Source organism: Centrocercus urophasianus, unplaced genomic scaffold (genome assembly GCF_019232065.1).
Source record: "Centrocercus urophasianus isolate 14NV4802_14NV808 unplaced genomic scaffold, USGS_Curo_1.0 seq_9, whole genome shotgun sequence".
NCBI classification, from domain to species: domain Eukaryota; kingdom Metazoa; phylum Chordata; class Aves; order Galliformes; family Phasianidae; genus Centrocercus; species Centrocercus urophasianus.
In genome coordinates, this window is record NW_024885532.1 from 33148830 (window position 1) to 33166054 (window position 17225).

Here is a 17225-nt window from a genome sequence, read left to right on the forward strand (position 1 = left end):
GAAGCGATTCATAAGTCTCTGATACTGAAGATCTTTGCATATTGGAAATAACATTGTTTTCTTAATCAGAAAAGTGATGTTTTTTCTATCTGTATTGTTCAACATGAAATTGCCTGCCTAACTGAAGAGGGAAGGAGGTTTGCACCTTTTTCTTCTTTTCTTCAGCAAGTCCTCAGAAGTAAGGAGAAGGTCTGAAAAAGCTGACAAGACCTCAAATGTGAATGTGGTGTGACTTCTTCAGCCTACTATTGGCAAATATTCCCACTTCAGACTTACAAAGATTGCAGCTGGTTCTCGTGTCTTCACTGCCTTCATTGCTTGGCATTTTCTGTCAGTGGTGAATCTTAGTTATATTTTTTGAAAGGTATATTACTGAGTTAGGAAATGCTTAGGAAATGCATGTACTAAGTGTGTGCTGTGAATACAAACACGTGGCTTTGGATTCCCTATCTGCAACCTGACTACTTGTATTTAAAACAAATGCTTCATTTTTAACCCCTTATTTCTTCCAAGTGCACCTTCAGCCAGTGTTTCCTCGTGCTTATTTTTTTCAAAGGACTGTTGATTTTTCTTGAAGTTACCACTCTCCTGTTTTCAATATGCAGTGAATTATTACTGGAAATTATTTGTAATTTTTGCTTGCTTTAATTGGTTTCTGCCTAGGTAAGGTATTAACAAATGTGTAGCCCTTTTATTCCTTTCTGATTGCACTATCCTTTCTCATGGCACCAGTTAAAAATGACGACATTTAAATTGGTGTACCATCAGAAGAAGAGGAGAAAAATGGAATTTAAGATAGAAATGAAAAATTCGTGTTCAATAAGAAATCCAAAATCTGGGATTGCCTTGGTGATTTGGGCTCTTACTGAAGGGAGTTTTTCACTGGGCTGCTTGCTGCTGATGGTGGAAAAAATGATGGAATCATTTGAATTGGAAGGGGCCTTTAAAAGTCATCCAGTCAGACTCCCTTGCGCAGAACAAGAGCACCTACAGCTCAGTCAGGTTGCTCAGAGCCACGTCCAGACTGACCTTGAATGTCTTCATGGACGGGGCATCTACCACCTCTCTGAAAACCATTGAGAGTCATTGCTATTATTTATGATCTCTAAGAAGAGTGAGAAGGTAAGGCAAAGCCCCCATCTTCTCTTCTTCTTGTTGAGTCATAGAATCATATAATCACCAAGGTTGGAAAAGATCCACAGGATCACCTAGTGCAGCCATACACTTATTACCAATAGCTCTCACTAAACCACGTCCCTCCACACAATGTTCCTTGAACACCTCCAGGAGGTGGTGAAGTCACCAACCCCTGTGCAGCCCATTCCAATGCCTGACCACTCTTTCAGGGCACTGAGAAGTAGTATTTTCTTCTTTTGGAAAGAGTACTTTCAGAGAAATAGCATTTCCTAATGTCCAGCCTGAATCTCCCCTGGTGCAGCTTGAAGCCATTCCCTCCAGTCCTATCACCAGTTACATGAGAGAAGAGGCTGAGCCCCAGCTCACTGCAACCTCCCTTCAGGTAGTTACAGAGAGCAGTGAGGTCTCCCCTGAGCCTCCTCTTCTCCAGACTGAACATTCCCAGCTCCTTCAGCCGCTCCTCATAAGGCCTGTGCTCCATTCCCCTCACTGGTTTCTTTGCCCTTCTCTGAACACGCTCCAGGGCCTCAATGTCTTTCTTGCAGTGAGCGACCCAAAACTGGACACAGTACTCAAGGTGCGGCCTCACCAGAGCTGAATACAGGAGGACAATCACTGCCCTGTTCCTGCTGGCAACACTGTTTCTGATGCAAGCCAGGATGCCATTGGCCTTCTTGGCCACCTGGGCACATTGCTGGCTCGTGTTCAGCCAAGCATCAATCAATATTCTCAGGTATTCCAGCCACTCTGCCCCAGGCATTGCCTGGGGTTGTTGTGGCCAAAGTGGAGGACCTGGCATTTGGCCTCATTCCACTGGCTTTAGCCCAGCCATCCAGCCTGTCCAGATCTCTCTGTAGTGCCTCACTACCCCTAGGCAGATCGACGCTTCCACCCAACTTGGTGTCATCTGCAAACTTACTGAGGGTGCACTCAGTGCCCTTTTCATCAGGTCATCAATAAAGATATTGTAGAGGACAGGCCCCACTCCTTACCGGTAGACAAATTGCATGGAAGATTTTTCACAACTGCCTGGAGAAAGTAGAGGATTTCTGTAAATGTGCACAATACTTAAAAATTCTTACACTGGGGGGAGGCAAGGGTGCTTTCAAGCACAGTGGGTAGGCTGGAGAAAGCTGCCAGCTCACTTAATGCTCTTATAAAGAGAAACTGAGTGTGCAGAATATGTATCACAGAACGGCCTGGGTTGGAAGGGATCTTAAGGATCATGAATCTCCAACCCCCCACCACATACAGGGCCACCAACCTCCCCATTTAACACTAGACCAGGCTGTCCAGGGCCGTATCCAATGTGGCCTTGAACACCTCCAGGGACACAACCTCTCTGGGCAGCCTGTTCCAGCACCTCACCACTCTCATATGTGCATACTGGATTTTCTTTGACAGCCCTAGATTAACTGGGCTTGAGAATATTCTTAGCGCAGATGCATACAGCAAAGAAAAAAACACATACTGGTGCATACAGCAAAGGCAGGAGGCTGTGAGCCGTAGGCTCCCTCTGGTGACTGCCGAGCACTCCTGTCTTCTGCATGGTTTTGAGAGTCTATATTCATAATGTAGAACTAAATTATGACTGTTTTTAAAATTTGTATAGGAATACAATACTTCTGCCTTCTCAAAGTGCTAGAGGTCTTCTGTAATCGGATTTCAGAGAACAAGAAGAGTTGAAATAATGTGAAATGGAGTTATTTTTTAGTTATTGTGGGTATAAAGAAGTGTTTCCCGTGGAACAGCTTTGATACCTGTGGGTGGGTGCTGCTGCTGACCTCAAAGAGGATGTGGGCAGGTGCCGTGATCGCATCTCCAGAGGTGGTGAGGCTGAGCTGTCTTGTGAAGGATGGAAGTAGTTAAATCAGGTTTAATTAATTAATTACAGGTGCTTTATTAACTGAAAAACGTTTCTCTGAAGTTAAATACCGCCGTCTTTATGCCTGGGTCTTTGTGCTGTTGTTTCAAGAGCAGCTGTACAAGTCAGCAGGGCAGCTCACGTACAGTGCTGGGATGGCCAGGGACGACATTCACATGGGCAGTTCAGAAGCCCAGCTGAGGTACAGCAACATACTGTATCACCTTGACCAGGCTTTATGCAAGACCTTCGTCTTCACATGTGTGCATGCTCCTTTCTTGAAGGCTGCAGCTCACACTGCCTTGTGTTACTTCCCCATGTGTGCATTTTTTGTCGTGCACTTGTCAGATAAATCCCAAATAGCAGGCGCTGGGGAATATTAATGGCAAAAGGGAATCATAGGATCATAGAATGGGTTGAAGAGGACCTCAATGATCATCTAGTTTCAACCCCCTGCTATGTGCAGGGTCACCAACCACCAGACCAGGCTGCCCAGAGCCACATCCAGCCTGGCCTTGAATGCCTCCAGGGATGGGGCATCCACAGCCTCCTTGGGCAACCTGTTCCAGTGCATCACCACCCTCTGAGTGAAAAACTTCCTCCTAATATCTAACCTAAACCTCCTGTCTCAGCTTAAGACCATTCCCCCTTGTCCTATCACTATCCACCCTTGTAAATAGCCGTTCCCCCTCCTGTTTATAAGCTCCCTTCAAGTACTGGAAGGCCACAATGAGGTCTCCCCGGAGCCTTCTCTTGTCCCAGCTAAACAAGCCCAGTTCCCTCAGCCTTTCCTCACAGGAGAGATGCTCCAGCCCTCTGATCATCTTAGTGGCCTCCTCTGGACCCGCTCCAAGAGCTTTGTGTCTTTCTTGTGCTGGGGCCCTAGGCCTGGATGCAGTGCTGCAGACGGGGCCTCACAAGAGCTGAGTAGAGAGGGACAATCACTCCACCTCTCTGCTGGCCACTCCTCTTTTAATGCAGCCCGAGGAAGAACAGCACGGGCTTGTGAATGGCTGGTGTTCTGTGGGTTGCTCTGCCTTTGGGCTGTTGCGGCCCTCCATGCAATAAGCTGTCTGTGTGAGCTGTGCTCCCCAGACCACGGCCCACCTTGTGATGATCCAGGTGGCTGTTCAGTTTCATGCTCTATTTGGAGGTGACTCAGTTTGGGAAACAACATGGAGCTGGCTTCCGTGTGGTGAGAGGCAGGAGGCACTGAGCAGCCAAGTGCCCCATATGTCATGCGGAGCGGTGGTGCCACCATCCCAAACATGTACCCCTCTCTGCAATCTGGGCCTCATGGCATCTTTAGAGTGTCAACTTTAACGTTAAACACTAGAGGGTGGTATGTTACTGCTAATACGCTATTTTATAACAGCCATAGGCAAGAATTATTTATCCCCTGAATTTACGGTATGAGCATATCTTTTAAAACAAATGTAGACCTAGAGCAAAAATAGTGTTTTGTGACTGTGAACTTGTTTGGCAACCTTAGTGGTGCACAGTGCTATTTTGGTTTGGGGGCAAAATAAGGGGTGGCTTTCTTTCCTAATGAAGCATCATTAGGAAGATAATAAATAGAATTACTCACTCTCTGCCTGATGTCTTGATAGCCACACTTACATGCACACAATGTGAATACAGTGGAACAGAAGAAGCAGTTTTACCAAGGTTTTGATACTTAACAAGGCAGATACTTTAAAGTTTGTGCTATTGCTCATGCATCTACAGTTTGGTTGTAGTGTAACTGGTTTTTAGTATGAGTAAAGTTGTTTTTTTCTCTTTCAGGCACCACCTTCCATGGTCAATAATGAACAACGCCAACATGCCGAGCACATATTCTTATCATTTAGAAAATCAAAATCACCATTTGCTGTTTGCAAACACATCTTGGGTAAGTTTTAACAAATTGAGCAGTTTTTGTAACTAGAACTATGTTCTGTAGCTGGGAATACTGACATCAGGTTTGATTTTGATGAAGGATATTTCTTGTTTGCATGGGTTCTTTTTTGTTTTTGTTTTCCCAAATTTCACACTTCATCTACTTGTTTCAGTACAGTAGTCATAGCATTTCAGGGCGAGCACGTGAACAGAGACCTGTTTCAGGTTCAGCTTGTCAATGTCTGTACCCAAATATGGCAGAAGAATAGGAGGCAGCAGTTAGAAGTTGCAAGGAGGCAAGGCTGCTTCTTTTCATATTAGGTTTGGTGCAAAGTCTGCTTGAAACTACGGCTTAAATGCCTGCAGAGCTGCCAGGACTGCTTTAAATAGAGTCTTGTGATGGGGAGGATGAAGCCCCTTGCTGCCATTGGTTTTGTTTCTGGTGCCTTTGTGGTTGGTGAGGTGCAGCTTCATTCGGCGAAGTTCCTGAACTGATAAGTTTAACAGATTAAACTTGTCTCTATTATATCTTGTATTGTAATGCTAGATAATGCGTGGAATTTGCAGAACTGCCTGTACTGTGGTTGCTTGATGCTTCCCATTGTATCAAGCAGTGACACAGTTTGTGTCCTTCTGCCAGATTTTGTACTGGTGTTGTACATAACAATAAACTATTTTGGATTGCACATGTCAGTTGCTGTTAACAGCACAACTATTTTTAAAAAAATGGTTAAAGAAAAGTTTCTGTCTGCCTGATAGAGGCAATAGAGTACTGGTAAAAAAATTTTGTGGGATTATATGCACAGAGACTGGAAAGAAGTATGTAGGTGTCACTCTTAATAAAAAAAAAATCATAGGTTTCTATGGAAATGGTGCAAATTTGGATATGTTTCAAGTATTTAAAAATAAATCTATTCTTACAGGCCCTATAGAGAATTATTATTTAGTTTGGCAGCTAAATAATTCAAAAAATCCGGGTGCAGTGAGCATGTATTCCTGCTTAGCGCTGCAGCACTGGTCAGATTTATGGTGCTGGGGGGAGTGGAGGGAAGTTTCAGGGAAAGCTGGATCTGAGACCTGGTGATGAAAGCTGATATGTGTGGAAATGCACACACAAAAAAATTAAAAAATTAAAAAATTTAAAAATAAATAAATAAATAAAAAATTAAATAAATAAAAATTAAAAAACCATGCCTAAAAATCAGAAAGCAACTTCCCATTTCAAATAATTTGCTGTCATAAACAGAAATGTTGAAGTCTGAAAAGATTATTTTTCTACTTCATTCTGTGATGTTCTTAACAGTTGCTTTCAATTTTACTGCATTAGAGAAGTATGATTCATGAATATTGTAGTGTTACTAATGCAGTCCATCTACTCTGCTGTCAAATTATTCTGTCATACATAGAGCAGGGTGTGGTTCCTTTCCTATGCCCTCCTCCAAACCAAACATTTTTCTACAAATACGTTTCTTAAGGTTTTTGTGCATTACAGTAGGACTTTGTCTGGTCCTGAAGGCTGTAACCACGCTTGTGCCTCGAGTCAGAAGAGTTTGGGTTTTTTTCTTCCTTACATTGATTTTAAATAATTTTACAAAGGCAGCGGAACATGTGTAAATAACTTTGTTTGAAGAACATTTCAGTGGCTATTAAGAGATGTACTTGTAACTAATCAGAAGTAATGGAAATTTATGGAATACATGTGCCAATATTATGTGTGCTAAGGGATATATTGCTGCATCTTGTCCTCAGAGAAGTACCATGTAGCATTAATAATGAAAAATGTCTGCAGTGATAGTTATTTTTCTTAGTTGTTCTTCTGAAATATAAATGATTGAAGGGAATGTGCTCTTGTTATGAACACCTTTTGGATGCCCAGAAACATTACACCTTTAAACTGATCATGTGCTATCACCATTGAGAAAGCAGTGGTTTTAGGTGGGGCAGGTTTTTCCTTTCAGTTTTCTCCAGTGGGCAGCTGAGATACTGAGACCCAGAACTGAAGAACTTTCCCCCAGACTTTTTGCTTTTTGAGTAAGTGTTCATACAGTGCAGACAGAAAGAATTGCTGATTGAAGGGGTCTGAGCAGGTAAGGATGAGTAGGAACCAGAGGTGCTGGCTTTAAAAAAGAAACAGGAAGGAGTGGTCAAGGCAGGAATTGGAATGGAAGTGGAGAGTGATAAGGATGTTGATGGCATTCATGGAAAGAAGAGTGTACGAGCCCTGCAGGGAAAGCGACAGAGATGGATAGCGTAAGGGAAAGGAGAACAGCCACCGCCATACAGTTTATTTAGAAACCTGTAGTTGAACCCAGGAAGCAGGAGGCTCTACGTTCTTCTGGTGTAAGCTTATAGCTGTTAAATGTATTGGCAAAGCACGTCCTGTCTTTCTTTAGTAACTTCATGTAGAGAATAACAGTGCACTGACTGGTTATAAGTTTACACGGTGCTGGAGGTCTGTGCTGTTAATGATTGCAGTTGTGCATCTGGGGTACTTGACGCAAAGGAGAAATTCCATCTTCTTCTGTTGTTTTTTTCTTTTACAAGAGTTTTCTTTCTGTATGTGCTTTGGGCAGTTTGAGAAACCAAAGATGCAGAAGTTAACAACAACAAAAAAAGCCAAAATTAAAATTCCTGTGCAGGTTTATATTTATTTATTGTTAGACATGCACATTAATCTTTCAATTAAGTGGTTTTGTTGTTTTCCAAATTAAGCTTAGTAGATTTTAAAGGAGGTTTATTTTGATTTTAGCATGTTTAAACCATGGAGGGTTTGGGTTTGGAGCCTGATTAAATCACTTAGCATCCAATTTGCTGGAATGCTTTTATCTGGGATATAGAACTTGCATATAAAGGAATGTGTATTGTTTGCTTGTGTGTATATAATCAGTGTAAGAAAGTTTTTAAAGCCTGTCATCCCATGACTGAGGCTTTCTTCAGCAAATGCAGTTTTTTCTAGTGCTGGCTTGTTGCCCACCGTAGCTCAAACTCCATGTTTAGTTCTGGAATTTTAATTTGTTTTTTATTTTATGTTTTTGCCACCCCATAACTACATTTTTTCTGAATGCTCTTTGTATGTTTTCTGTAGACTCAGAATGTTTTGAACTGGCAACTGAGATCATAGGGTCATAGAATGGCTTGGGTTGGAAGGGACTTCAAGGATCATCAAGTTCTAACCCCTTGCCGCAGGCAGGTTGCCAACCACTAGGTCAAGTACTAGATCAGATTGCTTAGGGCCCCATCCAACCTGACCTTAAACACCTCCAGGGATGGGGCATCCTCAACCTTTCCAGGCAGCCTTTCCGTGGTAAACTTTCTCAATACCTACTCTAAATTTCCCTTCCTTTTAAAACCGTTTTCCCTTTTCCTATCACTATCTACTCATGTAAAAAGTTTATTTCCCTCATGTTTATAATCTTTCTGTAAATTTTGGAAGTCTGCAATGAAGTGCCCCCACAGCCTTTTCTTCTCCAGGCTGAACAAGCCCAACTCCTTCAGCCTGTCTTCATAGGAGATGTGCTCTAGCGCTCCGATCGTCTTTGTGGTCCTTCTCTGGACCCTTTCCAAAAGCTCCACATCTTTCCTCTGTTGGGGGACCCAGACCTGAACACAGTACTGCAGCTGAGGCCTCACTAAGGGAGGGGACCCTTTGCTGGCCACCCCTCTTCTGTTGGAACCCAGGATACAACTGGCCTTTGAGGCTGCAAGTGCACACTGCTGGCTCATGGCTAAGTTTTTCATCAACCAGGGCCCCCAGGTCCTTCTCAGCAGAGCTACTCTAAAGGAGTTGTTCTCCCAGTCTGTATACATACCTGGGATTGCCTCAACCCAAGTGCAAAATCTTGCACTTTGCTTTGTTGAACCTCATTAGGTTCACATGGGCCCACCTTTTGAGTTTATTAAGGTCCCTCTACATGGTTATTTCTAAATTACCAATGGAGTGATGAGGTGCTGGCACAGGCTGCCCGGAGAGGTTGTGGATGCGCTGTTGCTGGAGGTATTCAAGGCCAGGTTTGATGGGGCCCGGGCAGCCTGGTCTAGTATTAGATTAGAAGGTTGGCACTGCATGTGACAGGAAGGTTGGAGCTTCATGATCCTTGAGGTCCCTTCTGACCCAAGCCATTCTATGATTCTATGAAATTAAAATTTTCAAAAGTGAAGGATCAAAAAAATTGTAGTTGCTTTCTATCATCATATAAATCACATTCAAATTCTGGGGTTTCTCTTCGTAGCCTCCTAGACAGTCATTTTTTTTGGTAACATCATTCTCTAGTGCCTTTAGCCCACCTATATGCAAAGCAGTCAGATATTCAGATAGTAAGGGTTAATGATGTCTACACTTCAGTAAGGAAGTTACATTTTGACTACCTGAAAATAATTGTGGAAGTTTGAATGTAGAAAATGTTAAAAACACCAGTCTGTGAAACTTTTGCTTCTGTAATAAAACACAAACGCTCCCTTAAAGCTTAAGTGAGCTTGCTTCTTGTTGCCATTCGTAAGATACATGTAATTTATGCACTGTTGGTTCCAAAGGCAAGTTCTTTGATAATAGAGGAGTCTTCATTTTGGCATGCCTGTCAATTTAATCAAATCTTAATATCCTGTGACTAAATCTGTCACATGTATTTGTTCTACAGTTATATTAGCACTCCCATTCTTGATCATTAGCTCAGTCTCCTGGTGTAACCTGCTTTTGTTCCCCCGAGTCTCTGATAGCACCGGGCAATTTGATAACTGAGTTATTTATTTTTGCCTCTTTTGAGGTATAAATCTTCATTTTCATCGTAACAAAATTTCATTTAATAATTATGTAATATTCAGAGTCCATTGTTTTTGTTAGAAATAGATGCAAGGTAAATAGATACTCCTGACACTCAATTACTTTTGTTTTTCCCCACAGAAACTAGTAAAGTGGACTATGTTCTTTTTCAAGCTGCTACAGCTATAATGGAAGCAGTTGTAAGGGAATGGATTCTATTGGAAAAAACTAGCATCGAATCACTGCGCACATTCCTTCTAACCTATGTCTTACAAAGGCCGAAGTAAGTACAGAAAAGTGCTGCCAAATGTATAGGATTCAGCCTGCAGTCTTGGTTTTCATTTTGTTTGTAAGGGTATTGGCAGAAGACCATTACAGTACTAACTTTTCTTTCAGTTTCTTATTGCTTGGTTGAATTCCATAGAGTTGTTAGTTTGCCTTTATGCATTCACACAAAAGGTTTGAAAAAGTGCATCTAAAATATGATTGATCATTGATTTCCAAAGTTATTTGCAAATATTGTTAACAATGTTGTTTACAGCCTTCAAAAGTATGTTCGGGAGCAGATTCTGCTGGCAGTAGCGGTCATAGTGAAACGGGGATCATTAGACAAATCAATCGACTGCAAAAGCATCTTTCATGAAGTCAGCCAGCTGATCAGCAGTGGTAATCCCACTGTGGTAAGTGTTTCTATCCTTTCTTCAAAATTTAAGCAATCTGTAACAGCAGCATATGTTGTCCTTTAGCGACGATAAAAATCTACTTTTCTTATCTAAAAGTGAAGTTTAGTAATTAACTGTCTGAGCAGTCATTTACTAAGTCTGAAACTTCTGAATAAAAATGTCTTGGAACTAGTGGTAGTATGTGTAATTCTTTGCTAGGCAGTTATATTGCATATTAGAGGGAACAGCTTTCTCTGACTATATGCTTTACTTTGTTTTTTTTTTGTTGTTTGTTTGATTTGTTGTTGTTCCTGTGAGTTTCTTTCACAAAACAACATGATCTAAAATGGATTTTGCATTTGCTGGCAGGCTCACTGCTCTCCCTGTCCTTCTTCCATCTGTGCAGCACTGCACCCTCCTGTGCTCAGCTGTCGCAATGGGCTGTGAGTGAGAGGCAGGGGCCTCTGTGCTCCCTGGGTAGGTGGAGAGAAAGGGGTGCGAGGAGGGAAAACAGGGAGTGGAAATAGAAAACTTACTCTAGATTTAATATCATACTGCTGGGGTAAGTGTTACCTTCCAGAGGGAGCTCAAAGTGGAAACAAGGTGTCCAATATCTATCTCTGCATTTAGTGAAATGCCATTTGCTATGCCAGGAGATAAGTTTAGAATAGGTCATAATAGAGGCATGAAGCTAGAGATTAAAGAGAGGTGATTTTCTTCCTGCCAAATGCAAATCAAAGATTACGTAGATCCGTGCTGAAATTTTTAACTGAAGTTTTTCTCAGATGAGCCAAACCTTGAGGGACTGACTGGTGTGTTTGGAACAGCAGTTGTGCTGGATGTGAGCAACAAATGTTTAACACAAAAAATTTGATCAAAGTGTGCAAGAAGTAAAGCAGCTCATGTCATGGTCCTAAAAATAGCACGTCACCTCTGTGCACAAGTGGCATCTCCCCAGGACGTGGAAATTTTGGTTATTTTTCTAAACCTTACTTTTACAGCTACCTTAGCAAGAACATTTCAGCTTTTTGGGTTTGTGCAATTTGGATAGAAATGGGTATTTGTTTAGAAGAACAGTGCTTAGTTGTGCTTTTTTCCAGGGAATGTAATTTTATTTCTAAAATGGAGTTACAACTGACGTTTTCAGAAACTTTTTGCTTGCCAGTGTGTGTGCTTACGTAGATTTTACTGCCCTTCCAAAATACACAAGTAGGGAGCAGATAGCACCCTGCATATTCACAGAGAAGCCATCTCTGAGTTAACTCTTGCCCAGCCCTACTTGTGCACTTGTGTTCTGTGCTTGCACTGATTTGCAGGCAGGCTGCACTGAGCACAGCATGCAGCTCACCACGGCTACCAGCTGTAAATACATTGCCCGATGCATTGCAGTGGGTTGTGCTTGGGGAAAGGGGCAGCTCTTCGCTCTCCTCCAAGTGCCACCAGCTGCTTGAGACCACACTTCCCTTTATCCACCCCTTTCACAAACAACATTTGCTCCATAGTTATTGTGAAGTATTTGTGCTCAAGTTTTAGGAAGAGTATTAAAATTATCTTGGTTAGAAAGTGTCATCTCTTCCCATATGCTAATACAACTGTAGGCCTGTTACACCTTTGTGACTCCCAGTTCTGTGTCCATCCTCCTCACCCCTTTCTGTGTCCTTCCCAGACTTCTGCTCTTTCTTCTCTGATCTTTTGCCTGCTTTGTGTCTTCTCCACCCCCTGCCTGAGGCTCACAAATAATGTGAGCTCAGCAGTAAGTCACATAGTGGTTAAAAATGCTTAAAGCTTTCAAATATGGCTCTTAGCCATTGATAGTGGCTTTCTACAGGTGCTGAGATTGAGTCAGGCTTATGGGTAAGGGAGAAGAGTGGATGGGAAGGTATTGAAAAGGAGAATGTGTTTTTTCACCACAGTAGAGAAAATACTTTTTGGCCTGTTAAGAAAAGGAATGTAGTCAACCTGGGTCTGTATGTGAAGATGTAGTTATTTAATTTACAGAGTAGTCTGAAATTTAGAGTATTTTTTAGAAATGCAGAGTACTCTCTTTTGTGTTTCCTGCTTGTTTTCTCATCTGCTGGCTCTGAAGCTACCTGGCCCTTTATCTCATAAGTGTGAAGTACTTCATCTTTTCCATTCCCTGCAATGCACTGCCCAGCTCCTGACAGACACCTGTGCCAGTTCTATTTGTGTTAGGTACTTCTGTTCCATGACATTTTCATGACTTGTCAGTAGCGTGTTGACAGGGTCAGGTCCTGAATGTGGGTGTGAAGAGGAAAACTGCATATTTTACTGCCTTCTGCATTCGTGTTCTTTTGTAGGGTTTGATATGCTTGATATCTTCTCTAGCATTGGTTAAAAATATTTTTTGGGAATGGATGCATTTTGAGGATGGAACTTGATGGTATGTTGAATAATGTGCCAAACTGACATGAGAAAGACTAATGAATGAACTGCTGAGAATGAAAAATGAAAGGGAGAGAAGAGGAAGAAAATAAACTGGAGAAGAAAAAAGCTGGCTTTAGAACTGAGTAATCTTCTAATAGTGGAACACTGTGTACTTGTTCGGAAAATAACAGGGCATTAAGGAAAGGTAATGCTGCAAGCATGGGAAGAGCTTGTGGTTAGAGCTGGGGTTTGAACATGGAATATTGGTTCCTGCTGTTGCTACTCCACAGTGTAGACCTTTATGGATCCTATGAAAGTGACCTCTTGTTTGAGAAGGGAACACAGAGAACAGAGGATCTGGCTACCTGCTAATTTATGAATAACTTCAGGTAGTAAACCTCTGGAAGGATAAAGATTAGCATGGCGTTTTCTGGTTTTGTTTTCCCTTCCTCTTGAGCTTCAATAAAAGCTACCTTGATCAGAAGAGACAGGCTGTCAGCTTGTTCCAAATCGAATTCCAGCATCTCTTTTCAAAGTCTTCATCTCTGGGGGACAGAGCTTCTGGCAGTCGATGCAAAATCATGGGCCAGTCTTAAAATATGAATTGCATGTTTCCTGTCACTGATCTTGAAGAACTGTGTGAGCCAAGTTCTTTTCAACTGTAAATACCTTCAATTTCTTGGACTTTTCTGTTTCTGTTAGAATACAGTGCTTTCGCGTAGCTGAAGGGCTGAGTTTGTCTTCGTTCTTGCCAAAAGAACAGGAATTGTTCTGGAATGTGTCCAGAGAAAGGCAACAAAACTGGTGAGGGGTCTGGAGCACAAGTCTTAAGAGAAGTGGCTGAGGGAGCTGGGACTTTTTAGTCTGGAAAAGAGGAGGCTCAGGGCAGACCTCATTGCATTCTACAACTGCATGAAGGGAGGTTGTGATGAGGAGGGGTTTGGCCTCTTATCCCCAGCAACAAACTGAGGAAATGACCACAAGTTGTACCAGAGGAGGTTTAAATTAGACATAAGGAAGAACTTCTTCTCTCAGAGAATGGTCAGGCACTGGAATGGCTGCCCAGGGAGGTGGTGGAGTCGCCGTCCCTGGCAGTGTTCAAGAGGTGGCTGGATGAGGAGGTACAAAATATGGTTTAGTGCTTGTGGTAGCAATGGTGATAGGATTAGGGTTGGAATAGATGAACTTGTAGGTCCTTTCCAACCTTGTGATTCTGTGATTCTATGAATCCTGGCAGCTAGGTGGCTGATTCCCAGGAGGAAGAGGCGGTCTGCACACAAACGCAGTCAGATGGACTTTGTCTGAATTCTTCCAGAATATGGGTAGATGGACACAGAATGGGTCCAACTACTGCAGACCTGATAGAGAATAAGGAAAGCATTTGAAGCTGTGTTTTTGGGCTCACTGATATGTGCAGTAGGATATATCCTAATTATATAGCTCCATACCTGAAGCCTATTTTTTTCTTTACAATGTGCAAGGCTTGTCAAGACTTCTTTGAAGAACACCAGGGATCCTGTCAACTGCTTCTCTGTTAAAATCTACAAATTTGTTTGTCTGCTTCCTGATGTTCACACTCAAACTAGAGAAGATATTCAGATGCTTCATGTTACCTAGAACTGCATGGGAATGTGATGTGGATCTCATCTGAGCAATGGAGGGAAATACAAATAAATAGAATTCTTGATATTCATCTTCAATGAAATTTAAGGCTTTCACTTTAAGGCTGAACTCTCACTTTGCCCAGAGAAAATAAGGCTCCGGGGAGATATTACTATGGCCCTGTAATATTTGAAGGGGACCTATGGGAAAGATGGGGATGGATTCTTCAGGTGGTATAGCGATAGGACAAGGCATAAGTTGTAAAGGTAGGTAGGGTTGTAAGGGTAGACTTAAATATAAGGAAGAAACTCTTCACTGTGAGGGCAGTGAGGCACAGGCTGCCTAGAGAAGCTGTGGATGCCCCATCCCTGGAGGTATTCAAGACCAGGTTGGATGGGGGCTCTGTGCATCCTGATTGGTGAGTGCTAGCTCTTGCCCACTGCAGGGGGTTGGATGTGCATTAAGGTCTCCTCTTAACCCAGACCATTCTGTGGTTCTATGAAGTAAATGTTGGTAGTAATGGTTAAATAGATAACTAATTGTGTTTGCTTAGCATTTACGGGTCTTATTTCTGTTTCAAAGAGGAGTTTTACTCTTGGATCCTTGCCTAAATGTTGCTGTCTTGCATGGTGGGATAAGAGTTTGAGTGGCTCTCTTGGCTTCTATATTTTGACAATTTTGACCAAACCTTGTGTACTATTCCCCTTCACATACACAGATCACCTCTGCCTTCAGCTAAATCTCTTGTTGCAATAAAGGTACTATCTTTTCCTGTAAACCTTATTACCCTGGAAACATACTGAATTTTAAAAACCAGATGGTAAGTGAGAATGTTTAAGCTGCTTCCTTTTTTCTGAGAAGTGGCTGATGAAGGCCTAAGCTAGCGCATTTTAAAATGGTTTGGGGAATCTTAGACATCCTGAAACAACTCCAAATACAAGGTTAACACTGTAAAAGAACTTTAAAACAAGTTATTTTTTTTTAGTGCTCTGTATTAACCAACCAGGCTGCATTTTAAAGGTCTCCAATTTCTCTTTTGAAAGAGAATCTACTTTGCCAGATATGTAATACAACAGTACTCCAGCTTGGTTGCTTAATAACTTCAATATTACAAATTAATGGCTCCCAGTATTATCTTCTACAATACAGCTAGGGTTTCAATGGGTTGTAAAGTGAGGAGGCAAGATCCAGAGGAGAGATGTGTGTGTCCCCTGTTCTGTGTATGGTGTCCAAGGCAGTTGCATCAGTTTAGACATCACATGAGATGTGTAGACGTGGAGGCCTTACTGGAAAGGAAGAAATGATACCTTTCCATGTGTTACACCTATTTCTTTTATTACTGTGGTGATGTACAAATAAATGGATATCAGAAAGGCATCTTTCAGAAGTGCTTTTTGGTCTTTATTCCTTCTCAGGGGTTTACCGCCTTTCTGAAAACAGAACACCTAGTAATAGACTGTCTGTCTACATAGGAACAACCTGACTTCTCCTTCCTAAGCCTTTGGTTTCTTTTTCTAAGCAATTCTGCCCTGGACAACCACAGGTCTTTTGGCATATCCTGACAGCAAGGCAAGCACAGGGGACTAGGGCCAGGAGTGAGTACAGGGAAGAGTCAGGGGAGAAAGGGACCCCTGCCTACCAAAGAGCACTTGCCAGAAGTATGACCTGCCAAAACTAAGTATATATCATCCTCTAGTTCTGCTGCTGGGTAATAGTAATGGCAAGCTGCATGGCTAGTCTTCACTATTTAGTGTGTTGAATTAAATGGGAGGTCTTGGGTTTGTTCACGCAACTACTGTAGGAATGAAGATCCAACTGGTGCCTTTCAGACAAGAGCCTGGAGAAAATATGTTACCTCTAGATAAATGGTTTGCAGATCTTCACTTTGCTTGATGCGGTTTACTTTTCTTTCTCCCTTCTGATTCCTGCTTCACAGAGAAACAAAAGAAAGCATGTTTTGCATCCTAAACTCCAGCAAGCTTACCTCTTTGGCTATTAGTAGAGGCTTTCCTTTTCCCTTTGGCCAAAGTCTGCATACTTCACATGCCACAAGATCATCTTCCTGTGGCCCCTAGTGACTGGTTTCCTCTTTCTCGGCTCACTCTCAGAGGGTTTATTTGCGTGGCTACTCTCATTTGCCCCAGGAAGCTAGATCTTGGCCTTTGTGCTGCTGTAGATGTGGTGTGTTAACCGTGCATCACTCATCTGTCATTGCAGGTGGTGGTAAAGTGGGGAGGAAAGGGGTGCTCAGCTCAGCTAGTCCCTTACTGCTGACAGCACAAATCTGCAGCTGTGGGTCCTATTCCTATCATCCTGTCCCTGCTCTACAGCTTTTTTCCACCAGTTGGCTCATTTGGGCAGGATAAAATAGATGAAATCCAGTTGGTTCTTCCTGGTGCTTGCTTTTGTTGATTCAGAATATATTTTGTTGGTTTTTTTTTTACTTTTTAAACTACTTTTTTTGTACTGTAAGTGTCTAGCTGAGATTAGCTTAATATTATTATTATTGTTGGTTATCTTTTTTTTTCTTTTTTTTTTTTTTTTTTAATTTTATTTTATTTTGGGGTGGGGCAGCTGCTACTTCAGCTCCTGGTGGATTTTCTGCTGTTTTCCCACTGCAATGGTACTTACAAGTTGAAAAGCCCAAGTAGCCCTGGTTACTGTGTGTTCATAATGTCATTTCTTTTAGTCCTGTCACTGTCCTGTTCACTGCTACCTTTCCATTTGGAGTTGCAGTTTATGTTTTGGGGATTTACTCTGAACATATTAGGAAAATCAAGGAAGATGTCTGTTACCTCCTTTATTAAGGAAGGCTTTCTTTAAACAGCTTATTTGGTAAAACTGGTTTTGACATATTCTCACCACAGAATTTTATCACCTATGAGCACCACAGCAAACTCTGCCTCTTCTTCCTGCTTTACACAGGTTAAAACTAGCTGAT

The 17225-nt window shown here is 42.1% G+C and overlaps 1 protein-coding gene across 2 annotated transcripts in view; it reads left to right on the top strand.

The window, feature by feature from the left end:
* The window catches only part of XPO4 (exportin 4), a 76771-nt gene that overhangs the window by 15910 nt on the left and 43636 nt on the right, over positions 1–17225 (top strand). For both annotated transcript variants that reach the window (XM_042838925.1, XM_042838926.1), the window contains exons 2-4: positions 4787–4892; positions 9777–9918; positions 10177–10315. In XM_042838925.1, coding sequence (XP_042694859.1) covers positions 4787–4892; positions 9777–9918; positions 10177–10315 — 387 coding nt within the window. The remainder of the gene's footprint in view (positions 1–4786; positions 4893–9776; positions 9919–10176; positions 10316–17225) is intronic.